The sequence below is a fragment of the Colius striatus genome, chromosome 17 (genome assembly GCF_028858725.1).
Source record: "Colius striatus isolate bColStr4 chromosome 17, bColStr4.1.hap1, whole genome shotgun sequence".
Taxonomy (NCBI): Eukaryota; Metazoa; Chordata; class Aves; order Coliiformes; family Coliidae; genus Colius; species Colius striatus.
In genome coordinates, this window is record NC_084775.1 from 9,104,320 (window position 1) to 9,125,420 (window position 21,101).

Genomic DNA, 21,101 nt, shown 5'->3' on the forward strand with positions numbered 1-21,101 from the left:
ACCAGCTAGACTGCAGACTTGCCCTGGGAGTGACTCACAGCTCATGAGCATCATGGCCCAGGGTGAAAGCTCTGGGGCTCCCCAAGGGGCTGGGCCCCAGTCCTCACCCCCTGCACCCTGGTGTTGGGGGAGTTAGAGGCCTTGTCAATCCCCAGCTGGGACAGAAGCACCAAAGCAAGAGGAAAGTTCTGCATTTTATTTGTGTTTGTGTGTACACAGCCCCTCTCACATCTCCCTCCTCCCACTCCAACACCAATATTGGGGTTCTTGCTGGGCAGCCAAAGGATGCACACAGCTACAGAGGCAAACATCCTTTTCAGGAGCACTCGGGGGGGGATGGGAATTATAAACGTACATAAATTAGTAATTTTACAGTATTCAAACCTTCTCATAAACATTCTGAGGCTTCAAGTGACCTGCTCCAGTGTTGGGTCTGCGTGTAAGGCCTGGACAAAGCAGTCATGTGCACTTCATGGGCATCACCCCAGCTAACAACACACACTAAACACAGGCTGATGGGCTAATGCTGTATTTTTAACACGATACTTGGCCAATTAACCCCCCCAACTACTCTTTCGCACCTCTATAAGTGACCTTTTGACCAAAAAACACCCCAATTCAAGCAATATCATATGTGATTTAAAGTGACTGCCCAGGCTCCAAGGGGAGGAGCTTTCCTCACCCTCCTGAATGACCACATCAAAACAGAAAGTACTGGGTGTCTTTTTTAATAGCTGAAGTAAATATCTTGTTAGAAAAATGACCTCATAAGCTGCAGTACCACTGGCCTAATGCACATTAGACAGCACAGGTTAAGAAACACTCTTGACTGAACCAAAACAAATTTACAGAGTGAGAGGTGGGGTGTGTGAGTGTGTGTGAGTGTGCCTACATATACATAAATACACATTTCATACTAAAAATGAGCAAAGCATAACAAAGGTGAACAAACAGGCCCCAGCTGAGCTCAGCCTCCCAGCTCTGTAACAGACTGACCACAGGGGCAGCGTTAGAAGGGCCAAGGTGGAGCCCAGCACCTGCCCCACAGCATTTGGCTTTAACATGGTGTTAACCCATTAATTAATTAATTACTCATCAGCTGAGTGATTGCTGCAGAATGACAAAGCCAACATTTACATTTGTTTTAAAAAACCAAAACTCAACTAAACCAACCCAAACCCCAAACAACCCCAGTTTGTAGGAATTTGGGACTTTTACTTCAAAGGAGTTGAGACCACAGAGACACTACTGCATCAAAAACCAGACTGAAAAAGACCCCTGATGTCACAAAGAATGACACCCCCCCACCCTGCCCCCAGCAGCTGCTGCAGTGGCACAGAGTGAAGGTCATGTCAAGTAGCTCTTTCTCCCTGGAAATAGGCTGAATTGTAAAGAGCTAAAGAAACCTTTTTTTAAAAAGAATTTTTAAGCCAGGAATGCTCTCCCAGCAGAGCTCTGGCACCAAATCATCCAACTTAGAAACAGACACATTAAAACTTTCTGTTCAGAAAGCCCAGAAGAACAAAAGCCCACTGGATGTGCCCAGTTAGTGGACGCCACCTTAAAAAAACCCCAAATTTCTAAAAGAACAGGAATTTAAAAACAAATATGTTACAGAAGGCACTATTAAGCTTGCAGAAGCAAAAAGTGCAGCTCTTTATGTGTGTACCAAATCATGAAGCTACCAAAGGGTGCACAGTTCATGTGCCAACAGTCGCTCTGCCTGGGCAACGGCCCTCCAAGCACCCATTCCAAGCACCCATTCCGAGTCCCAAATCCTGCCCCTGCTGAGGGTGAAAACAAGGGAGGCTCCGTGCTGCCTCCCGGCCCCCACATCCCTGCCTTCACCCCAGTAACTTTCTCATCAGTTGCCTTGTAACCATCAATAGGTTCTTTTCATTTTCTAAGCAGAGCAATCAGCAGGAGCGAGCTCCATCATTACAGCCTGTCAGTTCTGAAAAGCATTCTTCCCTCTCAGCATCCTGCTGTCCAAACAAGTCATCCTCACAGAAGGCTACACAATACAACTATTGCCTGCTCATCACCACATCAAGACTCAAGACATAATAAAAGCTCAGATTTCAATAAAAATATCTTTAGTCCTTCCTCTCTCTTTACAGACGTGATGGAGCCACATCCTGGCTCACAGGCTGCCATGCTGATGTTACAAACTGCACCATTAAGGTAGCTGCTGGTAAATCCAGTGACATTATTGCTGATGTGCTTTTGTGTAGGAACTATTCAAATCTGCTAACTTTAACAGCTTCTGTTGGGACAAAACCCAGTTAATTTGTACATTGGCATACTAGTAATCCCTACAGTGCCCTGTGACTACAGCACTTGGTGTATCATGGTGTTTTCAACAGTCTCAGCACAAGACTGGAGAGTTGGTGTGTGAATGTGTGCAGGCACACACAGGGTACATCCACCTCAGTGTGTGTGTGGTGAGACCTGGCTGCTACCTCTGAGCACCTCCTGTCTGTTCCCACACAGGGTGCCTCCCTCACACCCAGCACAGGAAACCTGGCACTACCCAGTCTTTGCTTGAGCTATTCCCGCTCTGACACTTCCCCCGTCAGTGGAAGAACATTTGGCTCCTCACCTTCAGTTTCCTCTCACAAGACTCCTGTTTACTGGTGCTGTGCTTCCCCCAGGGCAGGCAGGGATGGGTGGGAAAGGCTGGCGGTTCACTACCCTCAGGACAGCTGGTGTGAGATACACCCCCAGGAAGGCCGGGGCTGCCTCAGGGCTCTGCTGCCAACCAGAGTTAGGTCAAAGCACCCTGGCAAGGACTCTCCCCAGTCCCCCCACCCCCCTCTCTTTCTCTCTCTCGCTCCCCTGTATGGCATCAGGACAGATATTCTTTTCTTTTTAACATACAGTTGTCCTCAATCGAGGAAAAATAAATAGCCAGGTACAAACTTCATGTCACTTTAGTAACATTGTCAGTTTTTTTTTTTCCTCCACTCTTACCAATGAAAACGTAACCAAGTCCCAGGAAGAAAGATCAGCTTTTAGTGGGCAGGAGGCTCTGCAAAGTGGTGTAGTTTGAAGAGATTGTGGCTGACGTGTGCTGGGCTGTAGCGGCCGGGGCTGCCCGGGGCTGGGGGAAACATGGGGCTGCCGGCTTGTCCTGGGCTGTTTCTTCCTGAAGGGGAATGCCCTGAAGTGTTGGGCAGCCCAGAAGTGCTCTGGGTCCTGAATCTTGCCTTCAGTGCTGGACTTGGCCAACTGAAAGAAACAAAGAGTCAGTTTGGATTTTGTTAAGAAAACTGCACTAGGAGGATCACTTGGAGGTCTGAGAAGGAATGCACCAGTAGGGAAAAATCCTGACTGCCAAGAGACAGCTCTGGAAAGAGAACAGTGACAGCACAACACATGGTGTGGAGCTGTGTTGCGTCATCACCAAGACGTCATTTGCTCTGAAATGGCCATTAAGAAAGAACAGTGTGGGGAAGCCCCAGGGCAATTTTTGTCCCAGGCCCCAGGAGAAAAAGGCATCAGGGTCACAGCCCAACCCTGGTCACAGAAAAAAAGCTTTCTGAGCTTCATGTTTTCTCTAAACCTGTACTTGATGGCCTTATTCTAAGTTCACTATTCACAACAGAGAGACAGAAGAAAGCTTCTTTCCTTCCCAGTGCTTAGCACTGGGCAGCATTTCTCCTTCCACTTACCATCTGCACTTTCAGCCCTGTCACTTGCTGTTTCAACTCTTCCCACTACATTCCTTCTGCTCCACTCTCTGCTAACTTAACACAGTTGTGCTTCTTTTCTGGCTGGCTCCCAACTCCTGCTCTGAATTTGGAGGCCAATAAAGGCAGACAAGTATGTTTTTAACATTCCCACATGCTCTGATGGAGCTTTAAAGCTTCTGTCTTTAAAGCACATGTTGGACAATTAATGCTTAATACCTATATTGAGAACTTAGTGGACAGAGTTCTCCTAAGTGGAATTTCATGTATTTAAGACATCCAGAAGAAACAAGAGAAAACCAGAAGTCAGTAGAGGTCATTTGCTGCCTTTCTGATCCTGTCCCAGTTCCCATCTGTTGTGGGGCACCAGGTCACGTTTCTTTTCTGAGAGCTTTCTCCTGACTGTATGTAAATTGCAGGCTGTCAAAGCCAGGGGCTCCTGACCAATGTCTGTCACAACCAAAGTGAATCTTCATGTTAATTCAATTACCAGAAGAAGCCACTTGTATGAAAACTGTCACTTTTGAGTCCCCAAAAGCAACAGCACTCAAAATAAATGTGTGAATGGTGTAACACAGTCTGCTTCGTGGAGCAAACATGACACTCTCTCTGAAAACTTAACACACATCATGGTTCACACCAACAACTCCTTTGGACTGGGGTAACAGAGGGTGAAAATAAATAGTAATAAAAAGATGCCTGAAGATGTGACATTCAGCTTAACTCCCTCTGCATAACCCAAGTCCCTCAAAGCAACACAACGCTCTGGCACCTCATCCACATCAGGGATGAATCACCACCTGACATCACAAGGACCATTAAGGCCAAGAAAGGATCCAAGTTCTAAGTGATAAATCAGCAAGCTGAGACGTTTGCCAATTGGAAAACACTGACTCACACTTGAAACCTTCATTTTCTGTCCAATTTGTCTGTGCAGATGTGCTGAAGTTATCTGGAGCTGTGGTGTTACGGCAGGAATTTGACTGCAGCACCAGTCAACTTCCCTTATGAATAGACACCAGCCAACAAAGCTTGATGGTTCGTTTGGGAAACAGTCTAACAGTTAATACAATCTACACCACAGTTTCTGTGAGCACCCAGGCCTGGAATACTGGCTGTTCAAGCTGTTCTGCATCTGATCTGCTACAAATTGCATTTCAACTCATTTGACTGACGAGCAGAAATACCTTTGTCTGTCAGATGAAGAGTAGGACTGCACCGCGTGCTTCCACTTGTAAATAAAGGGGTATTTCTGTGGAGTAACCTCTGCTGCTTCTATAGCTGCCAAGACATCACTATCCAGCTTCGAGGGCTGCTCCCTAGAATATAAAGAGAACTAGATGAAAAGAGAACTATGTACATCTTCAGGCAATAAATCCAATCCCAAACATTTATTTTTGATACAAGCAAATTGCCTGCACTCCCCTACAAACACAGGTTCTCTCTGAACTCTCTCCAGGCCCCCAGGTAAATGACTGCCCAGTGGTACACAGCAGTCTCATAACATATGTTTAGACAATTTAATCTGAGGACATCCCAGCGTGTCATGAACACACCGTTCACCTAAGGCAGTCTCACCATAACATCACAAGCCTGGCAGACCAACAAGCAGCAGCAAAGTTAACTGAGACAGATTTGAAAGCAAAGACTTTCCTCCTTCCTTTGGTTCTAGATGTGGTGTTCAGGTAATGAGCTGCAGGTGAACTGTGTGGCTACTGCACAATACCGAAGCACTTTAAGATGATCATCCAAGGCCTACTGCAACCAGTGCTGCTCAGCATCCCATCACCTCAATCTTGGCATCACTCGTTCTGAACAGCATCTTGTATTGCATACAGAAACCAAAGGACCATGAAGTGTTAAAAGAGACAATTCTTACCCAAGCAGGAATAAGTGCTTAGACTTGTTGGTCGTAGATGAAGCCCTCAAAGGAAACTTCTGGGGAGAAAGTTCTTGACGTTGTTGTGCCTCATTCGTCTGAGTTCCCGATTCCATGGACAATCTCTCCTTTTCTGATGGTGTTTTGTGTTCTGTCCTTACTTTGACCTCTCTAGGTTTACCTTTAACTCTTGGCTCAGAAGAACTTGCCAGTGAAACTGCAGAGTAGGTCTTGTCCTTGGACATCCTCACGTGACTTGCTCCTTCAGCTGGGATTCTCTCTGTTTTTTCAGTGATTTTATTTGATTTTCCTGCAGCCTCTTGTTCTTGGAATGACAGGCTCTCAAACTCTGACATTAAACTGGAAACAGGTGGCACAAGGCACTCTTCTCCATCATGCAAATGCTTTCTGTCACTAATCACCCTTTCACTAGACACAGGATTACAAAACCCATTTTTGCTGGCAGGAGTTGCCTTTTCATAGTGCCTGGGGCGATGAGTTGTTTCTATGATGTCTGCTGCACACTGCATGGACAAGATATCACACTGGGCATCCCCAATGGCACCAACGTGTTCTTTGGTCACAGTGGGTTGGCTGATGTTCCGTGCTGCATTTTGTCTGTTTTTAATTTCTTCTAAGCTCATGTCATCATCATCCTCATCCAGAAATGCTCCAACAGAAATAGAATTGCAGCACTTTTTACTCTTGCCTGTAAACAATTTTAACAAGAGCAACACATAAAAGGACTTTCAACACAATGCTGAGCAAATAAACTAGGAATAGATACAGAACCTTTATGCCCTGTTCTATTTACTGAATCCCTCTTTAATCTTATTCATGCAACAGAGTGAACTTACCTAACAAAAGCTACAAACACCAAATGGTAGCATTAGAACTGCATCTTTTTTGCAAACAACCTTTTCAGCCTCGTCGTTTCATAGCTGTATTTCCTACACTCCTCACCATCCTACATTTCCTACACATCAACCATCCACAAAGGATAATGTCAGGATAAAGCAGAATAGGGTAAGAAAATGTTATCAATCATAGAATTGTTTCAGCTGGAAGAGACCTTTAAGATCATTGAGTCCAGCCTCTGTCCCAGCCCTGTCAACCACTAAAGCATCTGCCTAAGTGCAACATCCACCCGTCTCTTGCAACATCCAACCGTCTTTATTGATATAAAAGAGTTTGTTTTCATCTCTTCCAAAGCACAAAGGCTTATGACTAGTCCCTTGACTATCCTTCAAGGCCTCGTCAGCCCAGGTTTATCCAGTACCAGAGCTCCCTCAGACCTATGATCCCACAGGAAAGGAAGAGGACGAAGCACAAAGGTTTGGGACTGGTGTGTGCCTTCCAGAAACACACAGCAAGCAGCAGCCTAAGAAGGTATAAAAGACTTCTTGGATTTTGTTTAGTGTGTCTTTCACACTCAGCTGTAAAAAATTACTCTTTTATTTAAAGAAGGTATTTATTCTGTATCTGTTCTATGTTCTGTATTCTAAGATGAATTCCCAAATGCTTTGAGTAAAAACATTCTGAAGATCAAGGTGTTCTTACAGGCATTTCATTCAGGGGCTACAATCAAATGAAGACCTTCATATGAAAGACCATAAACGTGTAACAAAGTCTGTTCTACTTCTCCTCCACCCATGGTGTTGTCAGCTACTTTTTCCATACTCTAATCAGATGAATAATAGTAACCACAACAGGTGAGTGCTGCTTCCCCTGGGCACCAAGCCTTTTCTCTTCCTCTCCTCCCTAGGTACACCCTGTTGTTTGTAGCATTTGCTTCTTTTCTTACCAGAAGGATGTGGAGTTTTATATCTGTTGCAGGTTTCATTTTCCCCTGTTTCTTGCTGAGCCTTTTCGCTCATTTCCCAATGACCCAGGTACTCTTCTAATTTTTGCAGCCCCTCCTGGGAAGACAGATCAACAAAACAGCCCAGAAATTCCCAGTATTCAACCCACGGGAACCCCAGCTCATGAGCTAACTCCCTGCAATAAATAAAATAAAACGAATCACTTGTGAAGACAGAAATATTAGTTTGACAATCACTTTTCTGAACACATTTTAGCAGCTATTCACAGGAGTACAAACGTGCAACCAGGCAACACAGTTCTGCTACAATCAACAGTCTGCCAAAGTGATACACATGTCCTTAGCAAACACAGGTTCTTCTAGAAGATTTTTCAGATTTTATCTTTTTCTTACAGTCAGCACCACAAATATTGCTATTTTTAAGCTGACTATCTAGACATCAGACAGATGAATCCTCACTGATGCAGGCACAATGGCAAAGATACTCCACTCAGTAGCTTTTTCTCTTTGTGAATGGGAGGAACTGAGGGGTTACTTTAAAGGAAGAAGTCTAATCAGCTTTTTAACAAAGTATGTTTTTTTCCCATGTGCTGCTGACACAAGGTGTTCTATCAGCAGGGACACATACCACAACACACAGCTTTTATAAAGCAGAACAATTGTACTGGGATCTTTTCATTCTGCTGTATTTTTACCAATGCCACGATTGTACAGAAGTAGTCTATGCATAATTTTACATTTCTGACAAATTAGGCATGGAAATGTTTTCAGAAAATAACTCTATACATACCATCAGTAACAGTTACAATACCTTTTTCTTTACTTCCACAGCTAAGAAAACTAGCTCTCACATTTTTAGCTGTTTTTTTTACACAAAAATACACTGAAAGTCCAACACCAATACACTTCATAAATACTTCTGCCAGTACCTTTTGAACTAGGATTCTGTTCAGGAATAACCATACTCTCAGCACAAGTCTTTTGCTTTTAATTGCTCTATTGCTATTTTTAAGAACAGATTCTCTTAGATACCTTCCAACTCTTTCAACACCTCTCTCCAGATCAGATTTCCTGACATTGTGAAAGAAGCCAGCTCTCTCTCGAGGTGGAGTCTTCCAAAGCCTGTGAAACTCTTCAGCCTTTAAGAAACAGAAATAAGTAAAAGAAAAATACCCTGCACACAATCTGAAGCTAACTCAGTGCTGCCTAAATGTCTGCCTAAAGGTCTAGAATACATTTAGGTGTTCGCTGTCTTATGTGGAAACAACTCAAGTTCTGCCACAAGTATTGCTCAACTCCAGCTATGGAGAATCTCACACTGGATCTTTAGTTACTCCTCCCACTATTACTTGGTTTATTACTTTACTTTGATCTCATAACTGCTTATTAAAAGAGTAAGGACCATAATGTATAACCACCTTAAAGTAGAATGTGTAGATACAAAGTCTGCCTGGTTTAAATTTGTGTGCAGCAATACCAGGTATGTCTTACAGCTTCCACATGTCATTATAATTTTAATGACAAATGCTCTCTTGGTCACTGGTTTCTAGGATGCATAGGTGATGGTTTAATAGGTACATATTTAACTCCACAGACTTGCTACAATTACTAGAATATAATCTTGCTGTTCATTTTGAACTCCTACAGGGAATAAAGTAATGGATTTTTGTAAAGTTGTACTTCTTATTTCTAAAGGGGTAATACTCCTAGCATGTTCATAATGAATGAGTCAAAGAAATTTATAATACGGTTAAATGGTATCTAAATACTTCTCCTAAAAACTGAAGATTTTGTTCTTCTGCTACACAATGGATACCTTTCCAAAACTATCCCACCACCTACTACCTGGTTGTTTTCCACTTAGAAAAACCATACTAGTGATAATTCAACAAGCAGGGGTGATAAAATGCTTCTAACATCCAGTGTCAGGTTCTAGAAATGAGGTAAATATGCAGGTAAGATTTTTTAAAAACCAATTCATAGGCACAGGTTGAAAGGCTTTGTTTCAGATTAGAAACTTGGAGCAGTTATCTATAAGACAACAAAAGGTTTATCACAGAGTGCTCTTTGGATAGATTCTAATGGTAAAAAGAGAAGAAAAACTTTCTTTTGACTGCACTTCCAGCTCTTCTTATTTACACCACACAATCCTATGTTTTAGGCAATAAATATTTACAAGTTTCTGTGCTTCTCCTTTTCCATGGAGGAATATCCACCTCCCGAAGGGGCACAAAAGGAAACAAGAGACAAGCTACACCACACAATGAACTGTGGGTGAATCTTCTAATGGTTCTTTATTTACAAAAAACCAATCAGGAATAGGCATTAGAGTCCTATAAAGTTCTCTCCTTACCTTTGAGGGGCTCATGGGGCCTGCAAAAGCTCTGATGGACAACACTGGGTCTTTGGGGCTGCCAGGGTACTTAGAAAAAGCTCTTTGGGGGCTATCATCTGTGTGATCGGGTGACCATGGGGCCCCAATTACAGGAGCTGAGGAATTGTCTTCTGCTTTCAAGAGTGGTACGTAGTATTGACCTAAAATAAACACCGCAACACATCCTTAAGAAGCTTGTTACATTAGCCTGCTGCTCCTTCCTAAAATATCAGTGCATCTGTACATTTAGCCATCTGACTTTATTTAAATACTAATGAAATTACTAATTACTTGTAATTCAAAGTCACTGTTTCAATGTTCATTGTCTGATCACAGGTTGTATTTTACTATGGGCTCCCTTCTCTTTCAAAGAGATCTGCATTGATACACACATCCCTTCCCCAAGGATCTGCAACAAATTTCCAAACCTCCTTTTGCAAATGCCTAAACTCACATATGACAGAACAGTGAAAAGTTATATGTCAAAGAAATGACACGACTCTGGCGTGACAAATCTCATGCTCTGTAAAGGTCTTTTCTTTGCTTTTAGGTTAAACTTTCTGTGTCAGGTTTGCTGAATAAAATAAAGGCCATGGCCACGTTACAGATCTGTAAGGATACCCCTGTGATCCATATAGAAAGAGTTCTCCATCATTGAAAGGCAAAAAGTTTTCTATTCCTTGCCAGTTTTAGAGTTTCCCTTTGGTTTTCACAGCACTGTACAGTAGCATCATTTATGAACAGGAATGCTCCAGAAAGCAAACAGAATGAAGACAAAGAGACAAAATACATGCCTGATACAGACCTTGCAAGTATTCTCTTATTTTTTCTTTCAATCCTGCAGATTTGTTGTCACTCCTTACACAAACTACCTGTTAATGTAATGTTAGTAGTTTGTTAGTAAAGCATAAGACATCAATCTCAAATCAATTCTGATGTGTATTCTTTTTAAACAGTCCCATTATAGTCCCCTACCCATCTCATCCAGTGCTCTTAATTTATAGTAGAATAAACCACTCAAATCCATCCCACATCTATAAAGTGGATACTGTAAAGAAAAGGCAGTGAATCATAAAATCTACAACTTTTACCCAGACTCAACCAGTATAAAGTATTTTCAATGTTGCAAAAGAGTTACACTCTAATCATGACACTAGTATCTCACTACAAACCTTCTACCTCCAGGAAATGTTTGAATTTGAAAAATATTGATCAGACATAACATTTTTGGTCTTGTTGTGGACATGGAGAGACTTACTTCTGCTGGAGTCTGATCATCCTTATTTCTTGGGTCTTTTACAATAGCTGGGTGTGAGGTAAGCACTTTAACAACATCCAAATTACCAAACTTGCAGGCAAAGTGCAAGGGAGTATCAAATACCTGCAGGTGGAAAAAGAAAATTCCCATGCATTTGGAGACAGGACAAAGTCAATCCCCACAACTTTTGAGACTGGGAAAACTAAATAAATGTCACGACTAATCATCAGGGTCCTCAGCAGATCTTTTCCCACTAGAGTGTAGAATACAATTATTTAACCCACAAAACTCCTGTACAGCTCATTTTGCTAGAAGTATCCCCTTCTATTCTCTTTCCTTCTCCCTTATACCTTCCAGTGTCATGAACTGCCAAACATTCATATCTTACCTTCTTATCTGGTGTGTTAAGGTAAAGGTCAACAATATATTGGATGCGCTTCTTCAACATGATGTCATCATCATCTGGATACATAAGTCGCATGAATTCAGGGTTTTCCAAAGTGTCCAGCACTAGCTGGCAGATCCCAGCCTGATTCACCTTGGCAGCAACATGCATGACATTGTACCGACACCCCTCCTGGAGAAGACAAACATGAGAATGAACTGAAATCAAACAGCTTTCTTACACTCACACACTTCACTGATTCAATGCAAAGGCTCCCACACTGAGCCTTAGACTTAGATTTTTGTTTCTTAATGTTTCATTAGGAAAAGATGGTTACAAAACAGTACAAAACCATTCAGAACTGCAATAAATTACATGATATTGTGAAGACATAGATCTTTATATGCACATAATTCTTGCAATTAACAACAAAAATGGGGCAAAGGAAATATAGCAAGGTATTACATAATAAAAGCAGACAGGAAGTTCAGTGGATAAAAAGAGCTGGAAAATGTGTGTGTGTGTGTATAAAATTCAGTTTGCTGTAATGCCTTATATACAAAATTTCACCAGCTTCACAAAGGTGGTCTGACAGAAGTCATTTGTTACAGCAAGATTGACAGCCCTGCTAAAGGGTACCTTGTGCATGGGCTGGAGCTGCAAAGCACACTTTGAAATGCCAAGGTAAGCAGTACTGTAGGAGCACCTCATTCCAGCCTAGGCATTACCCCCTTTCCCACAATCATTCTGTTTTAAAAACCATTGGAATGGTTTGGAGATCAATACTACTTGAAGGCTAAATGATTCCTACACTGTTGGATATTCTTTCCCTACATAACTGTATACTCAGTTTCTTCAGTTCTTCTACACCAAAGCAAACTCTATAATGATGGATGACTCAGGCAAGACAGACATCTGCTATGCTTCCCTTTGCTTTCAGCTAGAATTAATAAACAAGGAGAAACTTTGCCCTGATGGAAGCAAGACACTTTGAACGAAGAGCAGGAAGCATTCCTTCCAGTCCTGCTTCTCAGGCCTCAAGGCTAAAACATTGAACCAGAACTTGCGTTGTTCTATTTAATCTTTTTCACCTGCACAACCGTTGGATTGTCTCCTGACCCAATCAGATAGCGAGGGTTGCTCCAAATAAGTTCTGTAAACGTTGCTGTATCTCCCTTCTCGACAGCACTCCGGAGTTTGGCAGTAAGATCTTGGACACGTGGACTTTTGTAACTGTTGGCTCTCTCCTTATTAGCAGTTTCAGTCTCAGGGGAGCATAAGTCATCTATCAAAACACAAGTAACAGGCTACTAGATACATTCCTTACTGGGATGACTATTTTTATTGCCAGACAATGAAAATAAGCTTTTAATTAAAAATATGTATTAACTCTGCATCTTTAATGTACAGGGAAAAAACCACCACTGAAGTCCATGACAGGATATTAAAAAATACTAGTAGTTAGGGAGGGAGGAGAATATGACTTCATCAACTTGCAAAACTGATTCAGACTTTAATAGGGACTGATACATTGTATAATTAGCAATGTGCTGTCATCCAAACTTAATAGCAAAATTCAGAAAGAAAAACCTTCTAGATATTGAAATTGCTTTTGCAGTTTTGTGACTGCTGAGTCACTTCAATCTATACGGTGCAATTTTCTCAGTATCTCATCAAACCTGAAAATCCTCAAGTCCATGAGTAAAATGAAATCCTACCAAATATAACCAGGCAACATACACTACCAACATTTCAGCTTTAGAACAACAGTAACATTTTTACAGTAAAATTCATGCAAACAGAACAATGAAAATTGCTTTTAGCAGTAACCAGTTTCCTTCACCATAACACAGACCATAGAAACCATCCATTGAAAGCCAAACCTTATGCTTTAACACACAAAAAGCAGTTCTTTCCACAGATTCCTGAGGCTTTAATTCACTTCTGTGGTGCTTCTTTCCAAAAGGAATGGCAGGATTCCAACATTCTCTACTTCTTTTTTATTTCTGTATGTAAACTTTGGTGCTCCTTTCTTGGGAAAGTATCAGCTACCTTTAAGGATACCTTCTCCAGTGACAATCATTTTATACAGAAGTAGAACCAGATTGTAATTCAAAAATTTAAACATACTTTTGATTGTTTTTTCTAATTTATTCCACAGGCAAAAAAGGTAACTCAATACTGGCTGTCATACCTATTTGTACAGTAACTGTACTTGTCGGGTAAGCTCGGGAGCTATGATTTAACATTTGTGTACAGCTTATCTGACACACCACCTGTCTAAAGGGACTTCCATTTATTAAGATACTTTGACATTTTTGGTGGTGAAGTTGTTGTTGCTTCTCTCATAAAAAAATTAACAGACTGTATATTGCATCTACTGTACACAAACATCCTCACTTGCCTCTGTTAAACGGCCCCGCTTTCACTGGAGACAAACACAAAGAAGACTTGCTTGGAGAAGGGAAATAATCGCAGATTCCTTTAGCAAATTTCTCAGCATCCTCTCGGTTTGAAAAAGCTTTAAAACGGGAACCCTTAATCATCTTAACAACTTGGAGAGCTTCCTTTCTATCTTCATAAACATGTACTCTATCTGCAACAAAGCACCACCAAAGGAGTTACTGCAATAATCTCAGATTTGTTCCCTGAAACAGATCACAAAATTCTCAGGTTATCCTTCCAGCTTCAGTCTCAAACTCTCCCAAACATGGCAGAAGAATCAATATTCCTTTTACATTTTCTCTCTCAGAAACTGAGTAAAAGCATTTTACACACTCCAGCTAACGTGAGGTGACACATGTACAGTGTGTGACCATTCCTATCAATATCTGAACATCTTATAAATTAGCTAGGCCAGCTTCAACGAGCAACTATTTCACATCCAGACCGAAAAGCAAACTCAGAGCTTATTTGCCCTGAATGATCTTCCATGTTCTCTTGTTCAGAAAGATGTAAGTGATCCTGTGCCACATCTTTAAGACCTCTACACAGATATTAATCAAATCATTCCCCTTCCTTTCCCCTGCATTAACATTAATTTCTTCAAATCAAGGTATGCAAATATCCTTTTTATAGGAAAGAATACTCATTACTGTCTCAGAGTAAATGATCCTTTACTACTATTCTACTTTGGTTCTTTACTACTACACTACTGTAATCCTGCCACTAGATAATTTAGTAACTCCTTCCTTTAGTATTCATCAATAAAATAAGAATGACTGATGCTTCCAGATACCATTTGCCAATAAGATAGAAAGGAAAATATGAGATCTGTTAGAAGAGATCATTTAAGCTTAAATTGAGGACAGTATAAATAGCTTTGAGTGTTTATTTATATGATTACTTTTTATTCTTGTGAGGGATTAAAAGGATAGGTATGACAGGATAGTAATGATAAATGATAGGATAGTAGCAGTTAATAATGCTTAAAATACTCAAGCAGTGGTGTTTGTTCCACCTGCTATATAGGAAAAGGTCTATTTAGATGCGATTGTAAAATGCTTATCATCAGAAATAAAGCAAACTAGTATTTACCATTCCTTGCCAGGATGTCATCATAAACTGGACAAACACCATAGAACTGTGGAGGATCTCTGGATGCTGTCTGAGTGCTGGTTTGTGAATCAGCACATCCCGCTCTACACACTGGAGCTGAACAGTTCACGTGCATGGCATCTTCATCTGGCGGGTTCAAACCTACAGAGTACCCAAAGTCTGCCTCCTCAGAATCGCTCCCGTGACCGTTGTGATTCGCTGCTGTACTTTTTGAAGCCCTTTGTGCTTCTGTCCGGCTGCCCTCAGATGGGACATTTCCAGCAGCCTCCTCTGATCCTTTTTCTTCCAGCACTCCTTGCTGCTCCAACAATGCCTGAGCCAATTTTTTTTCAAAAATAAACCTAGTGGTTGAGGTAATGGGCCCACACTTCAGTCCTGCTCTCAAAATTTCCTCCCTGAGCTCATCAGGGCTGAGCTGCTTCAAGCGGGACAATATTGCATCCATTGTTATTTCACCTAGAGGAAAGGCACAAAAGAGAGGAGATAAACTGTAAAGAATAACACAACTCTTTTTTTCATGCTATTTAAATGCTGTATTAAAGCCAAGGCAGGAAGTGCCTCTCAACAATCTCTCAGATTCTGAAGAGATTATCACAGTTGCAGAGAAGACAAAATATTTTGCGACTCACCACATAAAGAACATTTTTACGCTACCAGACTTATACCAGAAGTTTATTTCTTCTCCTCTCACAACTCCTTGAAATGACATTTACAGCTTACATTTTATTCTTGTCTGTCTTTTCAAACTTCTTTTGGAGTGAAAATTCAATGCAGGATGTTCAAGCATGAAAAATTCACTATAGGCTGGAAAATATTTGATTCCTGCCAAGAAAGGCCCAATCTCTGTACATAATGGAACACAAGAACACAAGCTCCAGAAAGAGATCCTGGTTAGGCAGCACCCAAAGCTAAAGGCACTGCACTGTTTCTATTACTTCCAGAAGAATTTCTAGCTGACAAAAGTATTAGTCCTACTGCAGCAACCAGGAGAGTGTATCTCTGTCCATGATGCAAGGCTGAAACTATTTATACATGCTGCTTCCCAGATCTCATTCTGAGAGCAAATAGCAAGAAGAACAGACTATCTTTTCACATTTCCCTCTGGAACACAGTGGGAGCTGAAAAAAATTCTGCATATCCAAAGGAAAACTCTTGTCTCTCACATAAGACTACAAGCTCCTCAGCTCACTTCCCTTCCTGTAATTCTACACACACTTAAGAGCTTCTGTGTGGTCAGTGAGAAGATACTAAAGCCAGCAGGATACCACTACAAACTTCTTGCTGTGAAAAACACAACTGAGAAATACAGGATTTGGGCAGCTGCAGAACATCAGATGCTCTAAAGTTACTTCATCAGATCCTGCATCCATGTATCTCCACAAAGGCTCTGACATTCTTCCTGCTGCACCCTATTCAGAAAGGACAGCATTAAGACAGAAGTGATTAGGCTGTGTATTCCTTCAGCTTGCTTTCAGTATCATCTGTCATTTTAAGTTAAATCTCCTTTAAAGAGCATTTATGAATACACATAGCAGAAATGCCCATAATTCATATGCTCCCATGCTTTAAGGACTGCTTATGCACCCTGTTCATAACGTGAGTCAGAACATCACTCTTGACAGGCCAGAACCTTTGTATGGGAAACTAATGGCTTGAATGGTGACTGGCTGCACTCTGACATAGCAGAGATGCCCCACTCCAAACAATGGATACTCGTAAGTTAATTATTCATTTTGTCAAAGTGTACACACCCAGAAGTAATTCCAAAATTGCATCTTCATCATGGACTCACTGTGTTGTCAAACTTTCTTACTTTTTCACATCTACTGCCAATCACAGCATCACAAGAGACATCAATTAAACAGACAACTTTGGGATTAACCAAACTTTTCATCTGTTAAAAAAATCCCAATGCACACAGCAGTTTCATACCTTTGAGCAGTAGTCAATAAAGCCATGTAAAGCTTTCACTGGAATCCACCTTCAAAACTACTACACTTCTAATGATAGGAAATACTATGGAAAAACAAGTCAATGCCAAACTTTCAGTAGGTTTTCAAGTATTATTACAACTTGATGGGTGAGTCTGAGGGTTGTTTTCTTGGAGGGCCAATTCCTTTGAGAGTTGTTTCTTTCTTGTTTGTTTGTTTTGAATGTCTGATTTTAAACATCTTGTGTTTAGAGAATACCTCAATCTCTGAATATTTCACAAAAATTAACTGGAACGATGAGAAATGAGACTATTTCAACTCAAAAAAACTACCCCAAATCGTGGCAAAGCCACAGTTGCTGCTGAGCTACCTCCCAAAGGTATTCTAGTTCCCTTATGATTCCTGGTCCCCTAAGCAACCTCATTGTTTATGATTATCTGACTTGCCCACAGGACCACAAAGACAGATGTGAAAGATCTTCTCATTTATTCTAAATGCTCTATTTAAAAAAATAAATTTGGTGCCACTATGTTCTAATCAAGGGAAAAAATGTGGCCCTGAGTTCAACTGTCAGAATATCAAAACTCATTATGCTAAGGATTTTCTCTTTGAGACTGCACAACTGAAAAAGACACAATGAAATGAAAACTCAAGGGTAAGAAAGTTTATTGTAGAAACAACTCTGTGAGTCAACATTACAAAATGCCTTAAGGAATTAACTCAGGAAATGCTCCTATTTTTAGCACTGGGAAGCAGCACAATCATTCTGCAGAAGAGCAGACCCTTCCGTAGGCCTAATTCCTGTATGTGCAGCGTGTAGGCACACAGAAAATCTTTCTTCTTGGTTTGTGGTTAAGTAAAAAAATACCAGGAAGGAGCAGCTCCTCTGGTATCTTGTGTTTTAACAGAACTTTGCACTCAAAACTTTCTTCCTCATTTATGTAAGAAAAAGTATTTATTTCATATGTCCATTACAACTCAGGCACAACTCAATCAGAGAGCAAAGTGACAAAGAGACCAACACTGAAGAAATCAATCTTTGATTTAAGATCTACCATTAGCACAAAGAATTTTCCACACTAAGTCTGCTTTAACAGGAAAAACATTTTTGGAATGAAAGCATAGAACTTTCATGAAATACACCCATGTTCTGACATTAAGCTTTTAGTCGGCAGGGATAAGCATTTATTACTTTTTTTCCTGCATCCCCTATTTTCATCTGTCCAAAACAAAAACTGTGACTTACAAACCTCAGAAATAGCAACTGCCCAAGATAATCTTCTGATCATTTGCCACACGTAGATGCAAACAGTGATAATTTGAACTTTAAAAGGCACTTTTTGTAACTTTAGATGACCTAGAGTACAGGTAGCATTGATGCTCTTACCTTTCCTAGTTTAGCACACAAGGTCTTGCAAGTTACCTTTAGTGGCTTAGAAAGACAAATAACTACTGTAACAACACGTGTTGGAGACTTCTTCCAAATCAACCCCAATCTGGAAGGAGTAAGAGCTGTATTTTCCCTTATCTTACTGCATCAATAAGAAAAAGCAGAATCTGCAAAAAATTAAGACTAGTACCCAGACAGACTTTTAAAGATAGCAATATTATTTTATTCTACTACTCATTAAACCCTTCAATAAATGATAAATGTAAGAAAACAGACTCTTTTTATTGGAGACAGGAATTAGACACATGGATCCTGTCTTTGACTATACTTTGCTGAGATTTACGCATAGCAGAATAATCGTGGCTATGCAAGTTGGTATTTAGCCTATACTGCCTGTTGCCACATTAACGGTTATGAACTACGTGGCAGAAAAAGAATTGCAAAACAGACTTGGAATAAGCTACGGGCAAGCCAGGAATAAGAGAAGGGGAAAAAAAATAAATGGACTACTTCTCAGGAATGAGAAATGGACATGTACAGCTAGAGCTAGAAAGAGAAGGCAGGCATGGCATGGGAGAGGCTTCGGATAGCAGAGAGCAGATGCAGAGATGCGTGAGCAGGGTGCAGGGGCTGCAGCCGACGCTCCTTGCCACAAGCAAGGCCGAGACGTGCGAGCCGAACGCAGCGCAGCGCCGGGGACCAGCCGTGACAAGGCCGGATCGGGCCCGGCGGGCGGCAGCAAAGCCCCGTGGCCGCGACAGCGGGCAGGGCGAGAGGCCGAGCGGCCGCAGGCCTCCGGGCGCTGCCCGCCGGTGCCGCCGCCCCGCGCCTCCTCCCGCCGCCCGCCCCCGAGTGTCCCTCTCACCTGGGCGGCTCCCGCTGCAGCGCCGGCGCCTTTCGGGGACCGGCGCCGGGGAGGGGATGGGCGCTGCCGCCGGCGCCCCGCGCCCGCCCGGCCTCCTATCCAGCAGCCGCAGCAGCCAGCCCACGGCGCCGATGACCGCGCAGGCGGCCAAGAGCTGCCAGCCTGGCCAGCTGTCCCAGCCGGCTCCCCACAGGGAGCCCCAGCCCCCGGCAGCCCCGACCCAGCGCTCCATGTCCCTGTCCGCGTCCCGCTCGCCGCGCGCAGACACTCGCCGCACGCCCTTCGGGGACGGTACCTCAACGGCCTCCCAGCTTCCGTCTCGCCGCCTCCCACGCCCCGCCAGGCCCCGGGCCTGCCCGTCCCGCTGCCTGACAGAAAAGCACGGCCGCGCCGCCCCGCCCTCCGCCATGGCTGAGCCTCACCGCCCGCGCCCGCCGCACCACGCTCTGCCCGCCCGGCCCCAGCGGCCCCGCGCCCGCCGCACCACGCTCTGCCCGCCCGGCCCCAGCGCCCGCCGCACCACGCTCTGCCCGCCCGGCCCCAGCGGCCCCGCGCCCGCCGCACCACGCTCTGCCCGCCCGGCCCCAGCGGCCCCGCGCCCGCCGCACCACGCTCTGCCCGCCCGGCCCCAGCGCCCGCCGCACCACGCTCTGCCCGCCCGGCCCCAGCGCCCGCCGCACCACGCTCTGCCCGCCCGGCCCCAGCGGCCCCAGCGCCCGCCGCACCACGCTCTGCCCGCCCGGCCCCAGCGGCCCCAGCGCCCGCCGCACCACGCTCTGCCCGCCCGGCCCCAGCGGCCCCGCGCCCGCCGCACCACGCTCTGCCCGCCCGGCCCCAGCGCCCCCGCGCCCGCCGCACCACGCTCTGCCCGCCCGGCCCCAGCGCCCCGGTGCCGGGGCTGACGTGAGCTCGCGGCCCGGGCGGGGAGCGCTGGCGGGGCAGCGGGAGACGTGCGAGAGGGTGTCTGTGTGCTCAACAAGGAAGACACGAGCCGCGGCTGCAGCGCGGGGCCCCGCCGCTCCCCTCGGGGCCGATTCAGAGCCACAGCTCCCGCCTGGCGAGACCAGGGGCTGCGGCCGCCGCCTCCTCCTGACCACTCACCGTTAAAACGGGCACCTTTTCTTCTGGGGTATCGTCCCCGGATGTTGGTCGGGTTACGTACGGGGCGCGGGTAAGGGCTGTCGGAAGACGCTTCAGAAAGCTGCGAGCAGCAGAGCGCCAAACACGAGAGCTGTGTGTGTCACGTGGGAGTTGTGTGCTGTGCTGCTTGAGGACGGGGCTGGAAGGGTGGGTTTGCGAGCAGGCAGGCACGAGCTGCCACTCCATTGAAGTCGTTTTCCCTCAGACAGGCATGGGTCCTGCTGCCCACAGCAGCTGTAGCTGGAGAAGTGACATCAGCAATTTGAAAGCAAGCTCCTTGCAAGGGGAAGGCTCAGCCAAAGCATTAATCTCAGAGATCTGCACTAGTCTCAGACAAGACAGCTGAGATAGAAAAGCACGAAAAAAGGGCCCAGGGCATTAGAAGGAAACAACTCCCCCAATCTAAACCCGTCAGCCCCCAAGAACATCACCTTCTGTGTACAGGTACCTGTACTACGAGCAAATGATGCTGCTGCTGGTTTCAATGATAACATGCCCGACCTTCAAGAAGTTGACAATATCCCTTAACTCCCACTGTTTCATGTTACAAACAAGGTTCAGTCATTTCCTCAGCATTGCAACGGGCTAATTTAGAATCAAGATGCCATTCGTGGACTGTTCCACTTTGTACACTCAACCTTCTGATGCCGGCAAGTTCAGGCCACGGGAGATGCACTTATTACCTTTCTTTCCTGTTCAAACTCAGAAGAAGGAAATACAGTGGAAATACAAGAACAATACATTTTAGATATGTGAAAAAAGTGAGAAATCCATATGCAATAATGTAGTCTTTCAAAACAAGGTGGG

General features: G+C 43.8%; 1 protein-coding gene across 3 annotated transcripts; it reads right to left on the bottom strand.

Moving 5' to 3' along the window:
- Positions 1-181: 181 nt before the first annotated feature.
- ANKLE2 (ankyrin repeat and LEM domain containing 2) lies at positions 182-20,437 on the bottom strand. 3 transcript variants are annotated; one of them, XM_062010101.1, is made up of 13 exons: positions 19,155-19,443; positions 14,948-15,424; positions 13,815-14,006; positions 12,502-12,695; positions 11,414-11,602; positions 11,026-11,148; positions 10,573-10,639; positions 9,747-9,928; positions 8,426-8,532; positions 7,376-7,569; positions 5,572-6,280; positions 4,880-5,011; positions 182-3,231 (listed from the first exon to the last, which is right to left on the bottom strand). In XM_062010101.1, exons 1-13 carry the CDS (start codon positions 19,384-19,386, stop codon positions 3,015-3,017), a joined length of 3,015 nt encoding a protein of 1,004 aa, XP_061866085.1. In that variant the 5' UTR covers positions 19,387-19,443; the 3' UTR covers positions 182-3,014. The 3 variants fall into 3 exon arrangements, with proteins under 3 accessions (XP_061866085.1, XP_061866086.1, XP_061866088.1); XM_062010102.1 differs by lacking the exons at positions 13,815-14,006; positions 19,155-19,443 and adding an exon at positions 20,256-20,437; XM_062010104.1 differs by lacking the exons at positions 13,815-14,006; positions 19,155-19,443 and adding an exon at positions 19,450-19,477.
- Between the last annotated feature and the right edge of the window lie 664 nt (positions 20,438-21,101).

Coding starts and splice junctions, on each gene's coding strand:
- ANKLE2 (XM_062010101.1), bottom strand. CDS start 19,386: ATGGAGCGCTGGGTCGGGGCTGCCGGGGGCTGGGGCTCCCTGTGGGGA. Junction 14,007..14,947: donor TGACATCCTGGCAAGGAATG/GTAAATACTAGT, acceptor GCTTTGTTGCAG/ATAGAGTACATGTTTATGAA. Junction 3,232..4,879: donor TCTTCATCTGACAGACAAAG/GTATTTCTGCTC, acceptor TGTTTCTTTCAG/TTGGCCAAGTCCAGCACTGA.